The 16,068-nt window shown below is 48.7% G+C and overlaps 2 protein-coding genes and 1 pseudogene across 3 annotated transcripts; 2 read left to right on the top strand and 1 right to left on the bottom strand.

The window, feature by feature from the left end:
• Positions 1–6: 6 nt before the first annotated feature.
• On the top strand, positions 7–6,231 carry ttpa (tocopherol (alpha) transfer protein). Its single transcript, XM_008335042.3, is given in 5 exon segments — positions 7–3,133; positions 4,303–4,456; positions 4,546–4,739; positions 4,866–4,976; positions 5,115–6,231. Coding segments are annotated over 5 exon segments (882 nt in total). The 5' UTR covers positions 7–2,959; the 3' UTR covers positions 5,364–6,231.
• A 14-nt stretch (positions 6,232–6,245) lies between these two features.
• Positions 6,246–8,531, bottom strand: LOC103396760 (serine/threonine-protein kinase OSR1-like). Of its 2 annotated transcripts, XM_008334981.3 has the most exons (2): positions 7,406–8,531; positions 6,246–6,360 (listed from the first exon to the last, which is right to left on the bottom strand). In XM_008334981.3, exons 1-2 carry the CDS (start codon positions 8,496–8,498, stop codon positions 6,275–6,277), a joined length of 1,179 nt encoding a protein of 392 aa, XP_008333203.1. In that variant the 5' UTR covers positions 8,499–8,531; the 3' UTR covers positions 6,246–6,274. The 2 variants fall into 2 exon arrangements, with proteins under 2 accessions (XP_008333203.1, XP_024922021.1); XM_025066253.1 differs by lacking the exon at positions 6,246–6,360 and having other exon boundaries at positions 6,601–8,531.
• Positions 8,532–9,113: 582 nt separating this feature from the next.
• On the top strand, positions 9,114–13,082 carry LOC103396761 (serine/threonine-protein kinase OSR1 pseudogene; annotated as a pseudogene).
• The last annotated feature ends 2,986 nt before the right edge of the window (positions 13,083–16,068 follow it).

The following is a 16,068-nucleotide window of genomic DNA, read 5'->3' as shown; positions in this document are numbered from 1 at the left end:
TGAAACCATGGAACAGCAGCAGGACTCAGGCTGAGACAGAACTTTTCCATCAGTGGTGTAGCCGGGTCGTGACCCCGCTGATCCACCGGGTCGTGACCCCGCTGGTCCACCGGGTCGTGACCCCGCTGGTCCACCGGGTCAGGTGGTTTGAAGAAGGATTTCTTTTTATCTCGTTTCCTAAAACCCTGATCAAATGTTTGGAGAGAGTTTTTAAAACCGCTGGACAGGAATTCTCAGTTCTCCCTGATACAAAACCATGGAGGTGAGGATCAACACGTGGGTGGAGGCCTGTCTGTCACCCTCAAACACAGCCACTCCTGGACCTCCGTGGTTCTGAAGGTCGGCTCTGGTGTCTCTGTGCTCTGATTGGACGCTCCACCACAACATTCCTACGAACGTCTGAGTCTGTGGGGAAAATAAAGGTGAAGACAATGGACCTCACGTACAAACTCCCAGACACCAGGATGGTCAGTCCCCCTCCCCCGTCCCCCCCCGTCTCTGTCCACTGTGTTGACGTCTCCCGTCCCCGTGTGGACCAGTTGTTGTCTCTGTTTTAGTCCAAACAGAGAAAAGGTTTTTGTGTTTTGTTTTTTCCTCACTCTGTCCCCGGTGGTGAGCCCTGATGTAACATGACATTCCACAGACCGTCTGAGGTCCAGCAGAAGTCCCTGGAGCCAGCCTTAAAGGGACAGTTCAGGGTTTTTGTTTGATTGTTTTTCTTTTGCTCCTTATTTTGATGAACTTTGCACTAAACTCCAACTCTGCTTTTCAGTCGTACCAGTCAGACTATGACCACACACCCTAGACACATTCACTGCAGTTCAGCAGAGGGCGCTCCACTGCATCATTGAACTTGAAAATGAAAAAAAAAAAAAACAGCTTTGTTAGTTTCCTGTGGGGGGGGGGGGGGGCACAAACTGAAGCTAAACAATTTTCCGCTGTATTTCAGTTCTGTCTACTTTATATTTGAGTCAGAAATACTGAGCAGCAGCAGCAGCTGTTTCTGTTTCTGTTGAGGAGGTGAAGTGACGTTCTGAGGATTTTAGTTCCACCCCCTCACCCCCCCCACCCCCCGACCCCCGAACTCGAGGTGTCCCCTGGACATCCTGACTATTTTGCAGGCCAAAATAAATCCCTCTTCTAACGTAGACTCCTGTTTCATTCCTATTTTTCTGGAAGATAAAATTCCCTCTTCCTTCCTCGACCACCATGTTCTTGTAAGTCCTTGTCATGTCCATCAGGGGGCACAAGCACCCTGTTTGGGACCTGGCGGCTTACTCCTTGAGAAATATTTGTTCCTTTATTTTTGGCTAACATTAGCCATGCTAGGCTACTTTTTAATGTTTTCTGTTAGCAAAGAAACGTGACTTTTATTTACCTTTCACTCATGCTGTGGCTAACGTTTAACTCCACGTTTAACTCCACGTTTGACTCCACGTTTAACTCCACCTTCAACCTTTTAAATATTTAAACCAAGTTTCTGTGGCTCAGAAATTGTGTTCAAACTTTTGGTTTGTTTGTTTGTTTTCTTGGCAAACAAAGATAAACTGAATTCAAAGACTCGTTTTCCTAATGGGATTCATTTCAAACTTTTTTTAAGCTTTCACTTTTACTTTAGCAAGTTAACTATTTCGCTAACCGTTCATAAGCAAAAACAACAACAACTAACCGTTAATTGATTTGGTTCTTTTACTTACATTCACTTTTGTTATAATTACCATTTTAATTGTTACCGCTGTCTCTTAGGTTTATTCCATTCATTTGTCTGCTGTCTTCAGCTAGCTAACCTGCTACCGTGCTAATTTTAGCTTAGCCTAGCTTTGTTGGTGTCGTCGCCGTCTTTAACGCTGTGTTTAACTATCATTCAGCTAGCTAACATTCGACTTGTGCCATGTGATTGTGACAGATTTTATGAAATAATGAAGAGGATTTTTAGGTGAGGTCAGAAACAGGCGTTAGCTGTTAGCCTTCTGATCACACACACACACACACACACACACACACACCCAAGGCCCCGTCATCATCCCCCAGTCCGACAGATCGTCTGTGTGGGGTCCCCTCCAGGACCTGGACCCTGGTCCAGTTTTATTCGACACCTGAAGAAGCCATGCTGACGGTACAATCATCCACGTCTTTTTTTTTTTTTTTTTTTTGTGGAAGAATTGACTCTGAAAAGAAGATTCTTAATGAGCTGAGGATCAACGTGCTCACAAACGCAGCAGGACCTCAGCCTGGACCGCGCTCCTCATGTTGTCACCCAGAACTTCACGTCTGGTTTTAGTTCCATCGAGTCAGAGCTGACGGTGTCGTGTACTTCCTGTTTGGTTGGTTCTGGCGGCGCGGTGAGCTCGGCGACTGTGCTGTGGCCGTTGTGGCACCAGTTTCTGTTACAGTTTTCCAGTAAAAACAGTTCCAACATATAAAGTGACTCTGCGTCTTCCTGTTTTCCTTCGTCTTCGTCACAGGTTCCAGACCAGAGTGTGGATGGACCTGACCACAGGTGTGAACGTGAGTGAATGGCTTGATGTCTCCACACTGCAGAGTTGTCTGTGGTGCAACCCTGCCCTCTGCTGGTGAATGTTGTAACTGCGCTGGGAGATAAATGGAAACAGACAGACTTTTCTTTATTTTTTTTTTTCTGTTGATTCATGTTTTTGAATTTAAAATCTTTCCACTTGTTGGCGTAATGACAAATTCTGTAACTGATCTGATCATTATGGAACGACGCCCACTACTGGTCAATGTTGTCGTTACAGTTGGAGTTGCACTATGTACTAGACCGAGGATCGGGGGCGGGAGCTAACGTCCCCTGGTGGTGTTGGAGAGCCTCTGCACTGTTCCTTTAAGTTAGAAAAAAAAAAAATTTCAAAATGACCTATTGCTCACTCTCACCCCTGCGCTTGCCCCTCCTGCTCCTGCCCCCGTGCAGTAGTGCAGTGTAACAGGACCACGGAGCGACATGAACGGGCCCGAGCTCAGCGAACTCCCGGACGAGGCTCCGCAGCTGCGGCCGCCCGTGAGTGAGCTGAGGCGGCGAGCGCTGCAGGAGCTCCCCGCTGTCAGGACGCTGTCTGACGGCTTCCTCATCAGGTTCCTGCGGGCCAGAGACTTCGACAGTTAGCAGTCGCTGAAGGTGTGTGTGTGCGCGTGTGTGTGTGTGTGTGTGTGTTTTCTGTAGAAGAAAAGTTTTACTTGTTTACTTGTTGTAGGTTTTAAAAGTATGAACTCATTAATAATGACGTCGATTCCATGTTATTTTTCTGAACACTGGTTCATACTTTATAAACACATACATAACAACAATAACAACAACAATCATCATCATAAGGCCCGCGGCCCAATAATGGTACCTTAAATCACTTAAAGTTATACCAACATTTAACTATTTTTTTAGGGCTTTTTATTTTTCCCTTCTATTTTAAGGTCTTTTTTTTTTTTTCAGTACTTTATTTCTAGCTAGCTTAGCTCGTACCAATCTGTTAAGTAGCTTTTTTTTAGGTTGACTCAATGTTTTTATATTTACTAATTAAGTTGCCCAGTTATTGTTAGTGATTAATTCATTTATTGATTTATTGTGTTTTTATTATTATTACATTTTGGACTATTGTTTTTTTGTTTTTTTGTTTTTTTGTCGCGATGTTGCAGTGGAGTTTGAGAAATCAGGTCTGACCACATCTGTTCTGTGTCAGTTCCTTAAACTGATTACATCAGTGACGCTGGGACAAAAACACTTCAGTGATGTAGAAACACTGATCTGTCATTGGATCAGCTCAGCTATCATCTGTATGGTCATGGGGGGAGGGGGGGTCAGTAAAGGGGGGGGTACCAGGGTTTTAGAACTGGGACTCAGGGAATAAAGTTAAAATAATCTAAAAGTGAAATCTGTTGATTTTCAGTGAGTTTGTTTAACGACTGGATTCTCTCGTCACACACAGGTGACTTTGACCTCTGTGACCTTTAGACCTAGGTTTAACATCAGTCCCATCGTGACCTGACGGTTGGTTCATTTGAGTCCAGAGTTTTCAGACGTTCTGGTTTAGAACCTGCTTCATGTTGTATTAAATTCAGACACTAGGTGGCGAATGTGCAAAGAAAACATCAGAGGCCCCAAACTGCTGGAATTTCATTGAAGACCTGTTGACAGGACAGTGCATGGTTGAACCATTAGGGGGCGCCTGACTGGTCACACTGTTATTTAGTTTGTCTTATTTTTCAGCAGTTTGGAGCGTCCGTGGTCTGAAGGCGACGCCCCCTGTAGGTGATGGTCAAACACCTGAACGTTGATTGTTGTTGTTGTTGCAGCTGGTGTTGAACTACCAGCGGTGGAGGAAGGACAGTCCAGAGATCAGCGGCTGTCTGTCTCCGTCCTCCGTCCTGGGACTCTTGGCCTCGTCTTATCACACCGTCCTGCCGCGGAGGGATCACGCCGGCAGCAGAGTCCTGGTCTACAGGATCGGTCAGTGCCGAGTGGAACGACGGCTGGTATTAGAAGTAGAACCGTGTCCATCTGCTGACCTCTGTCCCCGTCTGTCCGTCCAACTCCAGGCCAGTGGAACCCCAAGGACTGGTCGGCCTTCCAGGTCTTTAGGGTCAGCCTGATGACGTCAGAACTTATCTCCATGGAGACGCAGACGCAGAGGCGGGGCTTGAAAGTCATCTTCGACCTGAGTGGGTGGAGCCTGGGACACGCCCTGCAGATTAACCCCTCCCTGGGCAGAATGATCTCCTCTGTTCTGTCGGTAGGTCTTGTCTGAAGAGTCCGAGTGAACGGGAAGGTCTAGAACAGTGGTTCTCAAACCGTGGTACGTGAGAACCACTGGTCTAGAAGGTTCCACCTGAGCTAACCTTTCTGGGTTTCACCACAGGACTCGTTTCCACTGAAGGTTCGGGGAATCCACCTGGTCAACGAGCCCATCTTCTTCCGACCCGTCTTCGCCATGATCCGACCTTTCCTGCCCGAGAAGATAAAACAGAGGGTTAGCGCTATTATTTATGCTTTTTATGTGATTTCTTTAGCGACATTACGTTGTCAGTATCAGCTAACACTTCTCATCCTTTAGCTAAAGCGTAGCTAGCTTCTGTTAGCTACCATAAAGTTCTGGTGTCGTCGGCAGATCCACATGCACGGCGCGGACTTCCACGACACTCTGAGCGACTTCTTCTCACCGGACGTCCTGCCTCCAGAGTACGGAGGCGAGGGTCTTGGGATAGAGGAGGCCTGTGGCCACTGGACCAATCACCTGCTCCAGTCAGAGCGGCTCCTGCAGCAGATCTCCGTCCACCCCACGGCGGATGTGGCCGTGGCTCCTGAAGACTGCCTCAGATTGGACGGGACACAGGAAGAACCGTTCTCAGACGGATGAGCCCTCGCCGTCAAGGTGCTTTTGTTTTGTTTTTGTTAACGTGGACCTACTGTGGCGCCCTCTAGAGGCAGTCCTCAACTGTGAGACTCCAGTTGATCATCAGCTGTTACATCTTCAGACATCAAAACGGCTTTCAGGGGAAAACATTTTTTTGTCTCTCTTTAGCTAACCTTTAGCTGTGACTTATCTCAAGGCTAAAGCCAGTCATCTCCTGATCAAAGACCTGCTGGACAACACACCATTCCTCATCATCACAATTTACTGATTCTTCTTTTTAAATCTGTTAGCCAGAGATTTCAGATTTTTTTTTTTTACCTAATTTTCCTGTAAATGTTTCTTGTCGTTTCCTAGCCTCTTCCTCTTTCTTGGCTAACCTGTGAGAGGTTTTATACTTTGTGTGTTGGCTATCTCTTAGCTAAAGCTAACTGTTATCCTTCAGCATCTCTGCTGCTCTGCCCTGTCACAGACTGGTACCAGTCTCCCCCGACCCAGCAGCTGCACTGACACCAGGACACCAGGACGTGGACCAGTTAGTGCTGACCTTTGACCCGTACCAGTTATTCTGGTGAAACATTCTCTTAGACCGCTCTTGGGATCAATCCCACGTGGACTGGTCGACCCAGGCCTGATAGGACCACAGATACTGGATGACCTCCGATCGACCCCCGCCGTCGTGGACCTGAGGTCCAGGGGTGTCCTGGGACTGGACATGTGACCAGCGTGATGGACGTCACGTGACTGATTCAAGGTTCTCCAATGGTTTATTGTTGGTTTTGTCCTGAACTGTGGACCTTAACCTGCTGTTGACCTTTGACCTTATTTCCAGGATCCTTTTTTTCCACACATTTATAAAACAATTTAAAAAAAAGAAACAGTCCTGTGTTCTGTAACAGTTGTTTCTACATTTTTAATTAATAACTTTTCTGAAATTCAAAAATCAGAGTTTCACACAGTGGAGCAGCGGCGTCGTCACCAGCCTCGTCTGACCTCCATCCACCTGTGGAGGAAAAAAGGTGCCTGGTTAGAAGGTGTCAGAATCTCCACCTGTGGAGGAAAAAAGGTGCCTGTTTAGAAGGTGTCAGAAACAGAAAAGGGTTTAAAGAGGTGAAAAGGTCAAGCTGGCGATGGAGACCAACCTGCGGTTCTACAGACGTCTGTGAACCTGTCTACTGTCTGAAATAGTTCAACGTTTATTGATGTTGTAGACGAAGCCGTCTTCAAAGACCGACTTCTACCAGAACGAGTCGTGGTTCTGTCTACGGACGGAACCCGGGCGCGCAACTTCACATTTCAACGGGCTACGCTTGTGTAATGTAACGGTGCGTAGACGGAACGAGTCGGATTTAACCTGCGGCTCATCAGAACCACAGCTAACTGACGGTGATGCAACAACTGCTTCCGTTTGACCACCAGGCCGTCAGTGCAGTCTCACAGACTGTTGTTGTTTCATTTGTCTTTGGCTGGAGACGCGTGTTTTGACCCAAGATCTGTAGAATCCTGGTCCTAGTTCTGTTCCTACATGAAAACCACTAGTATCAAAGCATCGGTTGCTGGAACTCAATGTTGAGATCTTCTGGAGCTTCTACTCTCCAGTGTCTAATGAAACCTGATCCTACAGCACATCGATAGAATGTTAGCTTCTCTAAAAGACCTCCAGGGTGCGCTGCGCCGTCGTCAGCCGACACTGAGATGAGCGAACCCAATCAGTTTATCGCAATCAGGGATTTCAGACGCCCCCGCCGCAGACACCAGTTTGAAGGTCAGGTCTTTGTTGACTTGAGGGTCGTCAACAACCTTCTGCAGGTTTGCAGCAACAATGACAAAGTCCCTGCCGTCCAACAGTCCGGCCAAAACCAACTCCTGAGAGACGCCGTTGGCCGTGTCACTGCTGGGGAGGAACTGGAACCGGATGTCCACCAGTTCCTCCTTGGAGTTCCGGAGTCTGAGGATGAGGCTGATGGCAGCGTCATCGCAGGCTAACGCCGGATCCTGCGGTACGGGTGAGTGTGGTGGACTCTCTGTTTGTGTGGGAGGGTCCTCACCTGTTTGCTCCTCACTCTTGGGGGAGTCTGCCGCAGCGTTCTCCTCCTCCCTCCGCCCTTCCTCCTCACTGTCGTCTTCCGGCTCGTCGTCGCTCCACTCCCAGGAGCTGGCCTCCGTCCCGTGGTGGGTGCCGCTCAGGCTGGGAACGCAGTGCTCTGGTACGGTGGGACCCGTCAGTAGAAGCTTCTCCTGCAGGAACCTGTTGTCCACGGCTCTTGTGAAGAACTCGTGTTCCAGCAGCTGGGCAGCCGTGGGCCGCAGTTCAGGGTCTTTCTGTAAACACAGGGAGATCATGTGCCTGAAGGACTCGCTGTAGTTCTTCACCATGGTCGTGTCTGTGACGCCCGTCTCCAGACTGGGGGGGTCCTTCTGTAAAATCAACTTTGGGACCTTCTTAGGCTGCAGGTTGTGGTATGGTGGTGCCCCCGTGGCAAGTTCAATGGCAGTTATTCCAAAACTCCAGATGTCGGCCTTGAGGTCGTAGACACACACCAGCTCCATGACCTCTGGGGCCATCCAACACAGTGTCCCCACAAACGTCTTCTTGACTTTGTGCCTCTTAACAGCACCCCCTGTTGCTAGAAAGGCGCTTATCCGGAAGTCATCAATTTGCACGGACCCATCGTCCCCTAGAAGAATGTTCCCCGCCTTCAAGTTCAAGTGGGTTTGTCCGTTCTTCTGGTGGAGGTAGTCCAGCCCCTTCAGGACCTCCTTCAGGATGGTGGCGATGCTCTCCTCGTCCAACACTCCATTATGATGCTCGCCTCGACAGATGATGTGTTTGATGATGTCCAACACGGACCCACCGCTGAGGAGCTTCATCACCAGCCACAGTTCGTCCTTGACCAGGAAGGAGGTCAGGTAGGACACGATGTTGGGATGGCGGCACTGGCTCAGAGACTGGATCTCTGTCTGTAGTGCATCCATACAGGTCTGACCCTCCAGGTTGATGCGTTTGATGGCCACCTTCTCCTTTGTGGCCTTGCAGTAGGCCGCGTGGACAACGGTGAAGGCACCTCTCCCGATAACCTCCCCCACCTCGTAGTCATCCTTGTCGTTGGACCAGGACTGAGAGGGCTGCTCGTCGGCCATGACACCTGTGCTTGTGGTTTTCCTAAATTCTGGTCCATTTGGTCTCAAGGAGCTGCCTTTGATCGAATCTCAACTGCCTTTGATGTATTGTCTTCATAAGTGATGACTCATCGTGGTCCTCCGGTCGTGCCCCGCCCAGCGTCGGCTGAGAGTGGCTCAAGGCTAAGGCTAACAGCTGCTGTGGGCTTTGAGAGGTAGAAGGTTGTTCAACCTTTTGGGGGAGGGGTCGGAAAAGTTACGACCGTCCCACACAGACAATCGCAGACAGGACGAGAAGTCGATTTATTTCAAAACACAACCGTTTAGTGTGGTGTAATAAACATGTATCGCAGGTGGTGCAGTCGAATTCACCCGAACTGAGATGGCGACCAGACCACGGCATCTGGTACCAACACCTGTGATACTGGACCAGGACCAGGACCAGGTCCTCAACACTGACGAGAGCAAAGAACTCACCTGGCTTTGATCTCATATGGCGTCAGTAGATCAAAGGCAGCAGCCATCGTTAGATCAGGTGGTCATGTCCCGGCGTCTATAATGAAAGAAAGAGGAAGACTTGATCCAGAAGATGGCAGTATTGGAACACAATCACTGACTAGAAAACATCAACATCATCTTCAGGTGTTTGGTTTCCACCGTCAAACAACAATGTCATGGCGGAAGAACAGACCTCTCAGTCCTGGTCAACCAACAGAGACGACTACGAAGTCCACGAGGTGCTGGGAAGAGGAGCCTCTGCGTTCGTGTACGCGGCCTTCTGCAAGCCCAGGAAGGAGAAGGTGGCCATCAAACGCTTCAACCTGGAGTGTGGGACCAGCATGGAAGTGCTCCACAAAGAGATCCAGTCTCTGAGCCAGTGTCACCATCCCAACATCGTGTCCTACCTGACCTCCTTCGTGGTCAAGGACGAGCTGTGGCTGGTGATGAAGCTCCTCAGCGGCGGGTCCGTGTTGGACATCATCAAACACGTCATCTCTCGGGGCGAGCACGACAGCGGAGTGTTTGACGAGGAGAGCATCGCCACCATCCTGAAGGAGGTCCTGGAGGGGCTGGACTACCTCCACAAACATGGGCAGATCCACCGGGATCTGAAGGCGGGGAACATTCTTCTCGGAGAAGATGGCTCTGTTGCAATTGCCGATTTTGGCGTGTGTGCAGTTTTGGCGACTAAGGGGGACATGACGAGGGACAAGGTCCGAAAGACATTTGTGGGGACGCTGTGCTGGATGGCCCCCGAAGTCATGGAGCACGATCGAGGCTACGACTTCAAGGCCGACATCTGGAGTTTTGGAATAACGGCGATTGAACTGGCCACAGGGGCCACACCGTATTCCAAATTTCCACCGATGAAGGTGATGATGTACACTGTGCACCATGACCCCCCCTGTCTGGAGACGGGCATCAGAGACAAGGAAATGGTGAAGAAGTACAGTAAGACCTTCAGGCAAATGATCGCCCTGTGTCTACAGAAGGATCCGGAGAAAAGGCCGACGGCGGCAGAGTTGGCCAAACACAAGTTCTTCACCAAAGCTATGAACAACAAGTATTTGAAGGAGAAGCTTCGTCGCAAATGGCCCTCGAAAACCCAGTGTTGTGCGCCGGGATCCAGTAACTACCCTCCAAGGACGCAGGACAACAGCTGGGAGTGGAGTGATGATGAGCCGGGAGACGAGATGAAGGGGGTCCAAGCTCTGGTAGCGCAGAAGGATGAGACCCTGAACAACGCCATTGACCTACCAGCAGAGGGAGCCACGTCTTGGTTGTTGGAGAACAGCTGTGTAGCATGTGGCAGCCGTCTGAGTGCAGAGCAGCCAGCTGGGGGCGCTCCGACCCCAGAAAATCCTTCGCATGTAGCCACTGGTCCGGCCGGCTCCGACGGTCCCATGAGATTCCTCCTGAGACTCAGGAACGCCAAGAAGGAACTCAATGACATTCAGTTCGAGTTCATGCCTGGGAAAGACTCGGCCAATGGGGTGACTCAGGAGTTGGTGTTGGCCTCCCTAGTGGACGGTAGGGACTTTGTGGTTATTGCTGCAAACCTGCAAAAGATTGTTGACAATCCTGAACTCAACAAAGACCTGACCTTCAAACTGGTGTCAGGTGTGGACAAGTCGGAAAAGGCCGATCACGTCAAGCTCATTGGATTCGCTCGGCTCAGTATCATCTAAGTCAGTGGTGCTCAACCAGAGGGGCCCAGACCAAGACTTGGTGCCGGGTCATGTCTTCACAGGTTACAAGTTACATTATTTATTTATTTATTTTCTATAGACACAGAAGTCCTGTCCAGACCAAATCAAAAGTCAGCTGACCTCTCGGTCTGTTGGTCACTGCGAGGCCTTGATGACCTTGACCTTTGTTTTAATTTGGATTAGTTCAGTTAGTCTGTCTAACGGGCCGATTAAAGTTCACGTCTTTGTTGACTCGATGTGCTTCAGTGTCGAGTCTGTCTCTGAGCAGAGTAAACAGTCGGTCAGCTAAATATTACCCAACTGTTCCTGAACGGCCTGGAGCAACATCACAGCTGCTGGTCACATGGTGGAACTGCTGACTGTTAGCATTAGCTTTTGGTTAAATAAGGTAAGAGATAAGATCAGACTTTATTCATCCTGCACCGTGGAAGTTCAGCAGCAGTGTGGTTATTATTTCACTAATTATTTAGAAATGACAAGTGATCTTTATCTTCCCAGCAAAACCACAGCTGCACCCGCCGGGCTCCATCAAGCGGACAGATGGGGAAATTACCCAAAACGGCCACAAGAGGGAGACACGGGACGAGAGAAAATGCTGCACCAAACTGCTGCGGTCGCTGAAAGAACCTTTTAAGAAAAGTAAGAGACACATTAAAAACAACGTGAGAGAATCAAACATCCAGAGTGGATTATTGTAAAAGTATTGACCGGAAGAAATGTGTTTCACTAACTTTGTTCAGTCGGTGTAATACCATTACTACTACTACTACTACTACTACTACTACTATTACTACTACTGATAATAAAGTACTATTGGCTCTGGTCTAGTAATTATCCCAAGGAGATTACAACATTCACCAGGTAGGTGGCAGTGTTGACCTGGAACAGCTAATTCTGAAGGCGCTACTGTAACAGTCGACCATTCTTGACCTTTGACCCACAGAGACTGTACACAGCCCTTATCAGAGACACGTCCTGTCCTGTACTGCAGCGAGTCCACCTGCTGATAGTCGTCTTATGTCATCCTCCAGGGGGCCCCACCTGTTAGCCCACCAGACCACGCTGAGAGGAAGGACAACGTGGACCAGCAGGGCCTGTTTTGATTGGTTGGTTGGTTACAACAGTTGATACTGTATCAGCAACGGCAGTTTGTTTGTTTTGTTTGTTTGTTTGTTTGTTTTTATTTAACCGTTATTTTACCAGGAAGTGAATTGACAACAGGCGCAAAAACAACAGCCCAACACTAGAGGGAGCTCGACTTCCACCAGCAGTACACTCTTTTATATTTGGAGAACTCCCCAGTGCTTTAAAGGAATATAACAACATTTCAAGGACGGTGTCCCCCCCAGACCCCCCCACCCCGGATCAGAGCTGTTCTCAGTGATTAAATCTAAAACAAACAAACATTGTAAAGACTGGCCGTGACCACAGCAGTCCACCAGCTGTGACCAGGTCTCTCTCACACACACACACTAATAACATTCTGTTGTCATCTATGATTGGATCACTGACCCCCCCCCCCGCGCCCCCAGCGTTACTCCACCAAAGTGATTGTGTCAATGTAAATGTAAATAAACACCTTGTGAAAGTCCACCCCCCCTTTACCCCCCCTCCCTCGGTCATCAACAGAAAACTAAATATAACCAAATCGTCTGCAGTGTGTGTGTGTGTGTGTGGTGATAGTTGTGTGTTTCTGACAAAGATCTTTAAAGTCACATTCCAGCGTTTTCATATGATATTCCTGTGAACAGACGAGCAGATGAGGCTAGAAACTGGGCTAAATGTGTGGGTCTCATTCATTATGTGGCCCAGTATTTTGTTTGATGTGGTCCAGATGTTTGAACCTCGGTGTGAACACAGACAGTCGGTGCTGAACCTTTCAGTTCCTGCTATGAAAATGTTCTGATGGTGACGTATTACGATAAGAAGGGATTAAATAAACGATTAAAACGCAGTAAAGTGTCGTCACTGTTGAGTCAGCAGTTAAAAGGCTCCGTGCACAACGTGCGCGTTGAAAGAACGTTGCGTAACGAGTGTGTGTCTGTTTTTGTGTGGGTCCTCATGTGAGTTGTGTTGTTACAATGTGGGCGGGGCCTCAGGTTGCCACGTTCCAGAGGATCTCCGGGAGGGGGCGTGGTCTGTTGACGATGGTCCACACGGTTGAATAAAGGCCTGTGACGCCTCTCGACGTCCATTGGTCGACACAAATTGTACCGCACCTCCTTGGCCTGACGTCACGCAGCCTTCATTGGCGGAGGGAACCTTCAGTCATCACAGAGGGCCGTGTTTTGTGCCCGTGGTGACTTTTATGAGGCAGGAGAAGGAATCAGGAGTTCCTTTCAGCCACAGAAACAGCTCCTCGACTCCTCTTTTTCATCCGCCTCCTCTTTCTGGAGAGACGTCCGATAATGGCGCCCAAGAAAAACGCAGCTAAAGCTCAGGGGAAAGCTAAAGGTACGTCACGCTGCTGCTCGTCCACTGCTGCCGCTAATATCTGTCAAAATAATATAGTCAACCTGCGTCTGTCGTCCGATAAGATGACGTCATCACTCCTCACAGCGTTTTAAAATATGAACGTTATCAGTCGCTCGGTTTAAAGCAGCATCTGCTGTTGTTGCTGTTGTTTCTGGGGCCGCCATTAATCTGCCGGATCCGCGGCTTATCCCTCACCTCCGTGTTTCTGTAGCTCGCGGCTCTATCTGAGGTGGAACGGCATCAAACACTAAAATCTGTCATTATCCTGTCAATAAAATGATGGAGGACCAAAGTGAGGCGCACGTCCGAGCTTGTTCTGGAGCCCCGGGCTCCGGCTGTGTCCCGCTGGGACGGCGCCTCAGGTGTGAGTGAAACAGACAGTGAATTGGACACTTTAGTCTCGCGGTCTGTGCTTTTTTCCAAACGGAGGTTTGTCCTCTGGACTCGGTCTCTAACAGCAGCGGCAGCACGAACGCGTCTGTGTGTGTGTGTGTGTACGCTCGTCTCCGTGACTGTTGGTCCCCGCCCCCTCGTAGAGAGTTCACGTGTCAGTTTGATTGGTGGGCGGGGCTTGGGTCTGGAAGATGGCGACCAGGGAGAGCAGTGTTGTTGTCGATTTTTGAGGCGAATATGTGTATATTGCTGCCGAGAATGGGCCTTGTGTGACTTTGGGTGTTTCTGTGGGTTTTTATATTAATTTTATAATCCCTATTTTACCTGTATTTTTTTTTTAGCGGGGTTTTTTTTTAATCGAATCGTGGCTGTCGTGAATATCTTTGTAATATTCCAGGCAGATTAGTGACCGTTGGTGTTTGTGTTCCAGTTCAAGAACACTAAAGATTGTGGATTGATTAGGTTCTTGCCCCCCCCCCCCGTGTCTGAACCGTTTGTGCCAAAGACTGGTCGATTAAATATCAGATTCTCCCATTTGTTCTTTACAGTTCTGACTGAGTGTGTCCACCCCGCCCCCCCCTTTACACACTCGCACACACCCACAGCCACACGTGGCTTAGTGTGTGTGTGGACAGTCTATAGGAGACGTGTTCTAGAACGATGTTTGAGAACACTCTGTCCTTTAAAGGCCACAGTGTACACACACACACACACACACAGAGTTAGCAGTGTTAGCAGTGTTAGCGTTAGCCCTGGTGTCGACCGCTGATACCAGATACTCCAGTCAGTCCCTGCAGTCTGTGGACGTTTATACCAGTTTTATTTATTTTTTCGTAGCCCTTGTGGCAAAGTGAATAACTGCATGTGACCGACCGGTGCAGGTCGGACTCCTGGAGGTTCACGTGTTCATGTGTCATGGATCAAAGGGCGTTCTGATAGTTAGAAAAATCAAGGGAACGAAATGTTCGTTTGTATTTTGGACCACTCCCAACGCCGACTGTGAAGTACACGCGTGTACTACTTACTGTCAGTCCACAGAACGGTTACTTAATTGTGCAATTGTTCATTAAAAGTGAAGTCTAATTCACCAGTTCACTGTTGCTATGATACATTACAAACCTGTTAAACTATGTGGTTCACCATGTTTTTAAAAAATGTTGGAGCTTTATTTTTAAAATGACTGTGGGTCTGTTTTCTACTGTTTCTTATCAGTGAAAGTCCTGGTGTGTTATCGACTCTCTCTTTGATCAGATTTGGAACTCCTTTTCCTAATATTTTTAATTTTTTTTTTTTGGACCTCACTCTGGTTCTGGTTCTCCTATGATCGGTGTCTAAAACTGTTGGCTTTTAATCTGGTCATTTAATTAAATAGAAGGATTAGAGGCTCATTTTAAAACGTTTGACAACATTAACACCGACCAGGAGCTAGGCTAATATTAGCCTAGCTCAGTAGTTGTAGTGAAGCCATTGTTTTTGTATTCTCTTCACTGAACTGGAATTATCTGCATCAGAAGAATTCAAACCTGGGTTTTAGGAACCCTGAGGGAGGGGCCGGGTTACATAATCCTGGAGAGCAGCGTTTCAGAGTGGAGGAAAGGACAGTTTGTTCGGTGGTTCCACCCTGGTGCTGATCACAGGACAAATGGACTGGAGGAAAGGAGCAGACGGTACGTGGGGGGCGGGGGGGGGATGGGGGCTTGTGTGTGTGTGACACGTCTCCACGTTATCCTGGACTTGCAGCAGAGTTGGTCGGTACTCGCAGACAGGAAGGTGCATCTGGTTTTGTCACTCAGGCTAACATGTAGCTGTCCTGGCTAACCTGGCTAATTTGATTGTTGACATCTGCTAATCTAATCTAATCTAATCCTGGGCCACCTTTGTCATGATGACGCTAACCTGTGAACCTCAGGAGTGTTCAGACTCCACCTCCCTACAGACACTAGCGCCCCCTGTGCCTCAGGCCACAGAAAAGTCACCAAATGTTGTGACTGAGACTGGAGAGAAAAGAAGTTTGAGTCATGTTGGACCTGTTTTGGACACGGGGGTCACGACCTGCTTCTGTCTTAGATGTTCTTTTGTTTATTTTTTTTTTTTAGGTTCTAGATCAAATCCTGTTGATGAGCTTGAGTCAGTGTAGAAACCAGAGGCTGGTCGCTGGTACGGACCTCACCTGGTGCCTGTGTTGTTCTTTGTTCTGTGTCAGGACCAGCTGGTCTGGTGTTACTAAAGATAGCCGTGTTTGTCCCAGAGCTAAATCAGAGCGGGTGTAAAAGAGAGTGAGGGAGAACAGAACAGGAGGAGGAGCAGGAGGAGGAGGAGGAGGAGGAACCCACTGCACCGAGGAGAACGAAGAACGTCTGTCACCTCAGTCAGGACCGTGTGCTTCCTGAGGACCGCTCACCGCGTCTTTTTGTTTGTTTGTTTTATTTTTCTCTTTTCTGAAGCCCCAGTATGGCTGATCCAGTGGTGACTCTGGTGGAGTCTGCAGTGACTCCAGGTGGGGGCGCCGTCCC

Source organism: Cynoglossus semilaevis, chromosome 20 (genome assembly GCF_000523025.1).
Source record: "Cynoglossus semilaevis isolate Cse_v1.0 chromosome 20, Cse_v1.0, whole genome shotgun sequence".
Lineage (NCBI taxonomy): Eukaryota > Metazoa > Chordata > Actinopteri > Pleuronectiformes > Cynoglossidae > Cynoglossus > Cynoglossus semilaevis.
This window is presented reverse-complemented; position numbering and strand designations above follow the sequence as displayed.